Source organism: Salmo trutta, chromosome 18 (assembly GCF_901001165.1).
Source record: "Salmo trutta chromosome 18, fSalTru1.1, whole genome shotgun sequence".
Lineage (NCBI taxonomy): Eukaryota > Metazoa > Chordata > Actinopteri > Salmoniformes > Salmonidae > Salmo > Salmo trutta.
In genome coordinates this window covers 55,129,983-55,141,725 of record NC_042974.1, presented here as the reverse complement: position 1 = coordinate 55,141,725, position 11,743 = coordinate 55,129,983, and the positions used below count along the sequence as shown (strand labels likewise).

At 40.7% G+C, this 11,743-nt stretch overlaps 1 protein-coding gene across 10 annotated transcripts in view; it reads left to right on the top strand.

Moving 5' to 3' along the window:
- LOC115153540 (calcium-activated potassium channel subunit alpha-1) overlaps window positions 1–274 on the top strand; it is a 214,617-nt gene extending 214,343 nt beyond the window's left edge. For all 10 annotated transcript variants that reach the window (XM_029699100.1, XM_029699098.1, XM_029699097.1 and 7 more), the window contains one exon: window positions 1–274. In XM_029699100.1, coding sequence (XP_029554960.1) covers window positions 1–176 — 176 coding nt within the window. In that variant the 3' untranslated portion in view covers window positions 177–274.
- Window positions 275–11,743: the final 11,469 nt, after the last annotated feature.

Sequence of the window (11,743 nt, the reverse complement as noted above, 5' to 3'; positions counted from 1 at the left end):
AAAAGACATGGTTTACAGATGAGCCTAAGAACGCGGCCTACCACAGGAGCATTCACATCAAGCCAATGAGTACTAGTCACAGTAGTCACACAGCCAACCACCAGGTCAACCAGAACCCTTACAAATCCACCAACAACCATATTCCATCCATCAGAGAGGTGGAGGACGAATGCTGAACTACAGAACCCCATGTTGACACCTACAGTAGAACCCACCTGTAGAACACCTGGAAAGAAAACTTGGAACTAGAACCCAAGAACATCTAGAACCCCCCTAAAGAACACATGGAAGTACACCTAGAACCCGTGGAACTGGAACCTGAAGAACACCTTAAAGCTAGAATCTTTAGTTACTTTAATGATATATATACCCATTGAATCTTGAAGAATATAACTTAAACTTGCCTCATGAGCTTAGTTCAACTGTCGTACCCCATCAGAACCCAAAATATACGTTTGTTTTACTCCAATGTTTGTAAACAATGTATATGTAAACAAATACTATATAGCCTCAAAACATGGTTAAAACTGTAATGTTGATATCATGGCTGGTCAGTTCTTGCATCCGTAGCTCTCTCTATGAATTTGAGAGTGGTTACATTTCTCCAGGCCTATCCCTCAGCTTTTTTACCCCCCCAAAAAGGGTTGACCGCTTTATTGTTTCAAGTAAAGATTCGAGCTTTAAAGGGATACTTTGGGATTGTATATATTTCCCCCAGAGTCAGATGAACTCGTGGATACAATTCTTATGTCTCTGTGTCCAGTATGAAGGAAGTTTGAGGTAGTTTCACGAGCCAATGCTAACTAGCGTTACACATAGCGCAATGACTGGAAGTCTATCTGCTAGCATGCTAGCAGATACCCATAGACTTTGTCATTGCGCTAACGCAAGTTAGCAACTTTCTTCAAACTGCATGCAGAGACATAAAAATGGTATCCACTCTGGGGAAGTAGATAAAGGGCCTCATTGCCAAAATCCCGAAGCATTCTTTTAACATAGAACTCCAGAGAACAAAGGAATTGCTGGGACAAATGGGGTGTTTGCATGGGAAAACATAATTCAGTATTCTCCCTCAGATTCCTTCTTCATCAGTCACCAGTTACTGATCACATCAGTACAAACTAACCTCTTGGAAAAGGACAACCTTTTCCCAGTTCATATGTACAGTACATACAGTAACATAATATCTATATATATTTATATATAAATGAAGCAACGTAATATACATAAATACAATCATATATCAATCAAATGTACAGTCAGTCACTAACGTTAACACTCAGCAATGTAGTTTGCACAGCCAGTTCCTCCTTAGTGACCAGACTCCATCAGTTACCCATTTTGGAGAATGAGGGTCGCTTCAGTCAGAATAGATAGCAACGCAACACAAGATTACATATGATGAAACATTATATTAGATTGTTATGAAACTGGACAAATGATTTGCCATTGAAAGCATTTTCATTTTTTAACATTCATTTGTAGAATAGTGTTTCAAGACTGACATGTATCCAGTATTGGAAAGTCGTACGCTTTGGGTCCATGTGTTTTTGACATGCCTGGTAAGATACAATACAAAACAAAGTTTGCAAAAGGGTATATGGTATTTTTTGTTAAATGCTGTCCCACCAGAATTATATTGTTATCGATTTTGATTTCACCATATTATCACTTTGTGGATCTTCATTTAATAAGAGTCAGTTCGCAAGACTATATTTGTGATTGATTGTCAACATTCATGTCAAAATAGTACATTTTATTGTATTGGCCCAAGCCTTATTTCGATTGGCCAGTTTGTTGTCGCATCTTCTGATCTACAGGATACTTCCTGCCTTTTTAGCTTTGAAATCAATGTCCAACAAATATACTGGAATATGAGATGTGGGTGGAATGACACTGGAAATACAAAATAAACCATATTCCCAATACATTTGACCTGTCATTATAGCGACATAATGCTATAACCCAGGTATGATGAAGCTGTTTTGGAGGATGTTCAGTAGCTAACCGAGCAGCTAATAAGATGAACGGACCTTAATTACCTTAACTAATAGGCCTACCTATTGGATTAGGTTATACTGTATAACCCTACCTGTTTAACCCTGCCTATATCTTAATTACCGTAATAGGCCTATCTTTTAGATTAGGTTATAATGTATAACCCTACCAGTATAACCCTACCTATATCTTAATTACCTTAATAAGCCTACCTATTGGATTAGGTTATACTGTATAACCCTACCTGTATAACCCTACATACATCTTAATTACCTTAATAAGCCTACCTATTGGATTAGGTTATATTGTATAACCCTACCTGTTTAACCCTACCTATACCTCAATTACCTTAACTAATAGGCCTACTTATTAGATTAGGTTATACTGTATAACCCTACCTGTTTACCCCTACCTATACTGTAATTACCTTAATAGACTTACCTGGATTCACAGGGAGGGTTATACTGTAAATTATGTTAATATCACCAGGAATTAGGTGAAAAAATGAGAAAGCCACATATCGTAGGAAGTGGGTGTATATATCCGTAGCTCTGGTACCATCGCGCAACTACAACAACCCCTGACCCCTGAACCCACTCACCGATCTCACAGCTCTCTCCGCAATTCTCTATTAATAGAGGAATGCGCATTAACCCCCTGGACCAGAGCTATACCAGTAGACGGATCCTCCTTTGGCTGTAAGCACTGCTTGGCATGGAGGCACTAGAGTAGCTTGGATGTTCTCCATGACCAGTCCCAGTGCTATACTCAGACTGTAGAAGAAGGTCAAGGATTTTCTGTAGATATACCCCAAAACAGCTGAATCTAAAGGGAGCATTTGGCTAACTACAGTACAAAGCTTTTTACTGCCAGTTTCTCATGTTTTGGTGAAACACAACTGATACTCAAACTGTTCACCAATTTGTCATGTCCATAAACCATAACCATATGTGTTAATCTCTTTTCTGTCTGCATACAATACAAAGCAGTACATGACTCTAAAGAGACAGAAAAGGTCAGTAATCTGAAGAAAGAAATGGTGTGGCATTTTGCTGACGTGGGGAACCCCCAAGATTTCCGTGCCAGCAATGTGCCGGGCAGTGTTTAGGTCAAAGGACAACTCTGGCTAAAGACCCACTGTAGAGAAAGTGGTTTATTAAGATAGGGATTATATAGAAACAGGGCATGTATATTGCTTTTGCTAAAGAAGAGCGTGTCATATCTAGTCATAGAGACATTTCAAACCGTATAAATTACATTTCAAATCATGTAAATTCTTAGAAAAATGTGATATTTAATTGTAAAAGGTTATTGGGAATGTACAGATTCCCTGAAGATAATTAGCATTGTAACGAATAATGAGAGTTAAAACGTCTTAAACTAACATTGAAATTAGGCATTTACTTAGTAACTGCGAAATAAACTGTTCTATGTTTACTTCTAGGTCCTTTCAAGAAGTCAATACAAAGCTTTAGTGAATTATTTCTATTGCGTTTATAGATGTTGGGTGAAGAGGAGATTGGCATTGCAGTTTAGTTTGTTTTGTTTGTATATTTTAACACTTTGATTTGTGGACACAATGACAAGTGCTACGTTTATATTTCTGACTATGTCATACAGATGTAGAATCTTAATTTGAGCCAGTTTGCTACAGCAAGGAAATAATCCTGCAGCAAAAGGAAATGTGAATTATGTGTATTAGAATTCATGGACATTATGAAAATGTTCCTTTAGGGAAAATCAAGTCTGAAATTTCAAAGTGGAAACTACAAACTTCAGAAGCCTTTTTGAACCTCAAATACACTACTATCAAATTAAGGTCCTACATTTGCACATACAATATCCAATGCTAAATACAGTATATTGTCTTTTTAAGGATTGTAAATAAGTTGTACATGATTTAATTTTGTATTTTCACAAATTAAAAAAACTGATGTATTGTGTTCTATGTCATATTGTTATTTGTAATCTTATATATTTTTTTAGGTGTGGAGGATCCCTAATAATTGCATTACTAATTATATTGTACATATGAAATATCAACTCCATTTTAAGAGGAATACAGTCCAGCATACTGTAGCTTCTAGGCTATATATTCTAGTATACACAAGGCATTTTGGGGCAAATTCAGACATAGGCAATGCATGATTTTCCTATGCACACTTTCCAATGCACTTCTCAGTAGTTGGTATTCCAAATCAAATCAAATCAAATGTGCGTCCAATACAACAGGTATTTCACCTTACAGTGAAATGCTTACTTACAAGCCCTTAACCAACAATGCAGTTTTAAGCAAAAATACCCCCCAAAAATGATAAATAAAAGTGACAAATATTAAATAGCAGAAGTCAAATAACAATAGCGAGGCTATGCACATGGGGTACCGGTACAGAGTCAATGTGCGGGGGCACCGGTTAGTCGAGGTAATTGAGGTAATATGTACATGTCGGTACAGTAGAGTTATTAAAGTGACTATGCATAGATAATAAACAGAGTAGCAGCAGTGTAAAAGGGGGAGACAATGCAAATAGTCTGGGTAGCCATTTGATTAGATGTTCAGGAGTCTTATGGCTTGGGGGTAGAAGCTGTTTAGAAGCCTTTTGGACCAGGACTTGGCACTCCAGTTCCGCTTGCCGTGTGGTAGCAGAGAGAACAGTCTATAACTAGGATGGCTGATGTTTTTGACAATTTTTAGGGCACTCTGACACCGCCTGGTCTAGAGGTCCAGGATGGCAGGAAGCTTGGCCCAAGGGATGTACTGGGCCGTACGGACTACCCTCTGTAGTGCCTTGTGGTCGGAGGCCGAGTGACGTAACCAGTCAGCTGTAGAATCTGAGGACCCATGCCAAATATTTTCAGTCTCCTGAGGGGGAATAGGCTTTGTCATGCCCTCTTCACGACTGTCTTGGTGTGCTTGGACCATGTTAGTTTGTTGGTGATGTGGACACCAGGAACTTGAAGCGCTCAACCTGCTCCACTACAGCCCTGTTGTTGATAATGGGGGCGTGCTCGGCCCTCCTTTTCCTGTAGTCCACAAGCATCTCCTTTGTCTTGATCACGTTGAGGGAGAGGTTGTTGTCCTGGCACAGGTCTCTGACCTCCTCCCTATAAGGCTGTCTCGTCGTTGTCGGTGATCAGGCCTACCACTGTTGGGGTCGGCAAACTTAATGATGGTGTTGGAGCGGTGCCTCGCCATGCAGTCATGAGTGAACAGGGAGTACAGGAGGGGACTGAGCACGCACCCCTGAGGGGCCCCCGTGTTGAGGATGTGTTGTTACTTACCCTTACCACCTGGGGGCGGCCCATCATGAAGTCTAGGATCCAGTTGCAGAGGGAGGTGTTTAGTCCCAGGGTCCTTAGCTTAGTGATGAACTTTGAGGGCACTTGTGTTGAACGCTGAGCTGTAGTCAATGAATCGCATTCCCACATAAGTGTTCCTTTGTCTAGGTGTGTCCAGTTATTCAGATTTACCTTATGCAGGTGTGTAACACGCTCTTTAAATACGGTGTACCTTTAATTCAAATTTTGTTGACAGACTCACTAGGATATCAAGAGAAGAGGTTCAGAATATTAGGGATCAATGAAAGAAAGTCATCTAAATATATTAATATTCGTCTCTGTTTCAGCATCAATTGGTAGATAAAAAAAAATACTCTGATCTTGTAAATTATTTTAGGGTTAGGAAAGTATTTATGAATCATAAAAAAACTGGTTTGTTAAGCCTTTATGAACAAAATATATTGATGAAGCAAAAGACAGTGGTTTGATTAATCCTGAAAGTTTCCATATTCAAGTTAAATCCATGAAATATTGGAAGGTGAGACAAGTGTACTGTACAATAGGGGTTAAACAGTCCTATAAATCTACCATAATAATCCTCACTAAGAATTGAACTGTAATGACAGCAGTGCAGCCGTCTTGAACCGTGTGCCAGGCTGCAGGTTTAAACTGCTATGTGTGATCTGAGTTCTATAATTATTGCGCAACGTAATATGATCCACTATTGCTAGCGACCCTCAGGAAAAACAATACGGACGTGACAAAAGAAAGAAAGGTTAACGGAATGAAATGGAATGATGCAAAATGTAGGCTACAAATTGAAGGACACTAAAGTGACAGTTATAAATGTATGTGGGTATTACTGTCTCCCAATAGTTGCTAATATTTAACATGATATAGCATATAGTTAAAACGTTGTCGAGCGCATAAATCAACACGGTAGGTTGGGCGCTACAATCAATCAATCAAATGTACTTATAAAGCCCTTTTTACATCAGCCGATGTCACAAAGTGCTGTACAGAAACCAAACAGCAATCAATGCAGATGTAGAAGCACGGTGGCTAGGAAAAACTCCCTAGAAAGGCCGGAACCTTGGAAGAAACCTAGAGATGAACCAGGCTCTGAGGGGTGGCCAGTACTCTTCTGGCTGTGCTGGGTGGAGATTATAACAGAACATGGCCAAGATGTTCAAATGTTCCTCGATGACCAGCAGGGTCAGATAATAATAATCACAGTGGTTGTAGAGGTTGCAACAGGTCAGCACCTCAGCAGTAAATGTCAGTTGGCTTTTCATAGCCGATCATTCAGAGTTAGAGACAGCAGGTGCGGTAGAGAGAGAGAGCATGTCCGGGACAAGGTAGCATGTCCAGTGAACAGGTCAGGGTTCCATAGCCGCAGGCAGAACAGTTGAAACTGGAGCAGCAGCATGACCAGGTGGACTGGGGACAGCAAGGAGTCATCAGGCCAGGTAGTCCTGAGGCAAGGTCCTAGGGCTCAGGTCCTCCGAGAGAAGAAAGAGAGAGAGAAAGAAAGAGAAACAGAACAAGAGAGGGAGAATAAAAGGGAGCATACTTAAGTTCACACAGGACACCGAATAAGACAGGAGAAATACTCCAGATATAACAGACTGACCCTAGCCCCCCGACACAAACTATTGCAGCATAAATACTGGATGCTGAGACAGGAGGGGTCAGGAGACACTGTGGCCCTGTCCGACGATACCCCCGGACAGGGCCAAACGGGCAGGATATAACACCACCCACTTTGCCAAAGCACAGCCCCCACACCACTAGAGGGATATCTTCAACCACCAACCTACTACCCTGAGACAAGGCTGAGTATAGCCCATGAAGATCTCCCCCACGGCACGAACCCGAGGGGGGCGCCAACCCGGACAGGAAGATCACATCTGAAGCCAATAGATTGGATCTCCAAATTTCATCCCCGCAAATTATAAAGACAAACAATAACAATTCTGAATAACGGCACAGCTAGTGATAGCCTACTTCACTGTGAAAAAGGGTTTGCAATACATTCCATGTTGATATGATTTTCAGTTTGCTTCCATATGACTGGTTTCACATGTCTCCAGTGATCATAAGAAAAAATCATCTAAAACAATTTCTAGTTGTAATTACGATCCCCTTCTTCAAACGGATTACTCATTTACCTAGCGCTTATCAATTTATACATTACAGTGCAAGGAGAACGCTGTTATTAAGTGTAGATGTTTTTCCACGTTGAACCTACAGGTGGTCGACCTTATTCATGGTTTCCTCACGCGTAAAGGTGGTGGAATGAGGGAATTATGTCAAGGTCAGAATATGGCGTATCTGTAGCCACACCTTTATTTCTTTAATCTCCACCCCAAAGGAAAAGCTGACTGTCACATGCGTTTCTTCATGCTTAAGTTCAAGGTCAGAATACGCACCGAGAGAAAAGCATAAAAAGGGAATACATTTCCATTTACAAGCGTGTAACTCTGTGTCTGAATTCCCCCCTTTGCGATTGCCAGACAAATCATCTGACAGGGGAGGCTTGGCTGTCTCAGTGCAGCCTGTGGATAATAGTTGATAAGACAGTCTCCACATTCTCACCTTGGGATGAAGTGGGCCCATCATGTTGCTTATTAACGTTTTTACACACCCTGGCTCGGCGGGGGACTGTCAGCATGCCAATAATATTTACTGTCTGACACCTCAGATGCTCGAGGAAACCGGAGGGGCTGTTGATTGCACTGATACACCATGGCTGTCGCGGCCACTGAAGCACACTTGAATCCCTATCCCTATGCACTACTGCACTACTGAAATATGGGATTGTTGGTTACTGAGATCACTGCCAGAGCAGCATCAGAGCACACACACACCAGAGCTGAGCTAGCCATGCAGCCTCTAGTGATAATAGTTTCCATGACAATGCAGTAGGCGAGCTAGCTAGCTAGGCGGTGGCTCTTAGTGCATCAATGCCATCCTGGATAAACAGTGATCCTTTACCAAAACAAGGAGGTCATTACGCCAGGCTTGTCAAATCAATGTTGAGTGTCCTGCCTGATTAAGCCATCCCCCTCTCAGCCCTGACACAGTGTCAATAATGGCTGGCTGGCTGAGGGAGGGAGGGAGGGGAGGCCTATGGCTGTGTCTGCGTCCCAAATTGCACCTTATTCCCTACATAGTGCACTGCATTTGACGAGCCCTATGTGTTTCCCTATGGGCCCTGGTCAACAGTAGTGCACAGTGTAGGGAATAGGGTGCTATTCTGGACACAGCCAGACACTCTGGTGATAGGCCTGAAAAGCCTATCAGTCAGACAGCTGAGCAGGACTAATGATTCCCTGTGCTGTCTATTAGAAGGACATGACAATTTAATCCTGTGGGGACCGGCAGCCCACAGAAGGAGAAAAAGAGGGGAAGGAAAAAGTGACCTTGGCTGCTTTATTTGAAGCTGAAGTAAATTGTCAACAGCAGATAAATCTTTACCCTGGGCTATTATTAACAGAAATACAGAAGAAGAACAACAACAAAGGAAGGAGGAGCAGGTTTCTATGAGGTTGTTATCGTTCACTGGTATTTCTTGTTCCTTTTTGTTTGGATTACAAACGCTCGTAAGCCCACAGATATGACCTTTATAAAACCACCCGTGTCTTTTCAGACCATGTTATTTCTTCTGAATGTCTGAAACTATTGTTATTCAATAGTACAAAGGTCTGCTTATCTTTATATTGACAATTTATTCTATGCATTAGTGGAGAACTACACCACCAAAAATATTTGGAAGAAAATCCTAATATTGAAATAGTGTGGGGACATGTTACATCCTTTTTTACTGTACAAAGTCGACACTGTTTTTTGTTCACTAGACTAATAAGCTGAATGTTTAAGAAAATATTTGTATGAACAAAGACCCCAAATTAAGACCCAAGCCTTAATTCTACTGTACCCTGCTATAATGCTGGGATATTCCACTACACCCTACGATAATGCTTGGATATTGCATGTGGGATATTGCAAGTAGATCTGGGTGGTTTACAGATGTTGAGGGCCAGCCTGGTACAGTAGAGTACAGCCTCAGGGCAAGGTATATTGCCCCAGACATCTATCTTAAGGCTAGGAGAACATTGTCTACATCGTTGAAAAAAAGCCATGTGTTTACACAGATGTTCCAAGGCTTTTTGAACAGAGATCTTCTGTGCCAAGCTCGACCACCATATTTTATGCCATGGGCCACATTCATTTTGCATTAGGTTCCTCTCTGATACAGAAAGTAATGAGAACAGAAGGATCCTCTCTTCTCAGACCTGGCTGCACGCAAGCAGAGGGGTTGAACAATATGGGACCTGTACAGTAGTGGACCTTGCAACCATTTTAAAACATTTCAATAAACCCAACTTGAGTAAAATCAGTAAAGTAAAATTGTATTACTTCCACTATCACTACTCCTTCCTTTTCTCCTATTTTTGACTCTTATATTATATAAAAAAGAAAGCATTCATGAAAAAATATCTAAATAATAAAGGTGAAGCATACATGGAAGGAAAAAAAGAACGGTGTAGCAAAGACAGCCAAGGAGATTCAGTTCTTCCCTTTTTCAACTGGTACAATTTGAGCGGTACAAACGGTAGCAGATAAGACATTTGATCCATGTCGTAAGCGAAGGCCCCCCTGCTCCTTCACAAGGGTACAGTTTGCCTCTGAGGCACCATTGGCCCTGAACCCTTTGTGTTTTCTGTAAAGGTCAAAATGTTTGACTCCTTTGTTTCAGTGCATGCATAAATCGAAGCTCTCTGCTACCTCAATGCTTGAACCACAGTGTCCTGGGGGTGTGTAAACCGCTTCAAATATAACATATAAACCCCATAGGGCGTACAGTAAGCATTTACAGTACAGTGAGATATAATGCAACATATTACACATTCAATATTATTGAACATATCCAATACTACAGAGAAGACTACACTGCTTCACAGACAAAATATCAACCTCATTGGGTTACATTTTGGTTTAACAGTACATTACTGTAAAGGAAGCACTTTACAGTAATGTAGTGTTAAACCACAGTTTGGGGGGAAATTACAGTTATATACTGTACTTTCTTTTACAGTAATTTACAGGTAACTGGCTGCCAGCAAGTTACAGTAAAACAACAGGATTTTTTCTTTACAGTGTACCTTGAGAAGACAATGTGGGAAGTATATTTGTTTTACATGTATAGGCTATTGTACATCTGCTGAAGTAATGATTTATCATGTTGCATTTGGACCTCTTGATAGTGAACATGTTACTGGGAACATGTTACTGTGTTAACTATACTGTACAGTCAATGTTGAGGTTATTTGGTATAATCTGGTCAAATTCACAGTAAAATTCAATGTGCCAAAGACACTATTCAGTACAAGTACATTAGTTATACTCTGACTGAGTATATGCTAGATTGATCACACCAGTGCCCTCCATTTACCCTCCTTCCCAGTTGTTATTACTCCCAGCCCTCTAAAAGACAACACTCCATTTTATTACTTACTACTGCGCTAAAAATAAATTAGCCATAACTGCAAACAGATGGCGGTATGTATCTAATAACATTTACCCCTCACCCTATGTAGTAGTAAACATGATTTATAATTTGTATGATATGATGTGATTCATGATTCATGCCTGTGTCAGTAGCACATTGGTGGGTTAATAGAAATGCCACCATGTTGGCTGATTTACTTAGTAAAATTGCTCATTCCAAGGTTCAGGTTCAGGAGATTGGAGTCAGTCTGAGTTACACGATCCATGCATTATGTAGAAGAGAACTGACACAACCTTCAGACATCACAGTCTACTCTATATATTACCACCCAGCTTGACCCTCCGTCTCAAGGCCTTCCGGAAGGATTTAGAGATACATCTGATATATTTAACTGCTATTCCCATTCAATTATTGACTCACATTATTTATGAACTTGAGAAACCATTCTGTTATGACCGGACATGAGAGGAGATGAGGCACATTCATTTAGATGAAAACAGTCGTTTGATACCCATATTAACAATATATGTTTTGACATGTTCCAATTTCAAACAGAAATTTATTGGAAAATATGACAAAGAAATAATGATACCACCAACACACACACACACACACACACACACACACACACACACACACACACACACACACACACACACACACACACACACTCTTGTATAACTAAGCTTGTGGGGACACACAATTCAGTTCCATTCAAAATCCTATTTTCCCAAACCCCTAACCTTATCCCGAAGATCTAACCTTAACCCTAAACCTAACCCTAGAACTAACCCTAATTCTAACTTTAACCCTAAACCCCCTAGAAATAGCATTTGACCTTGTGGTGACTAACAACATGTCGCCAGTTGGTCAAATGTTTGTTCATTTACTATTCTTGTGGGAACACGTCCACACACACACACGTCCGTACACACACGTCCACACACACAC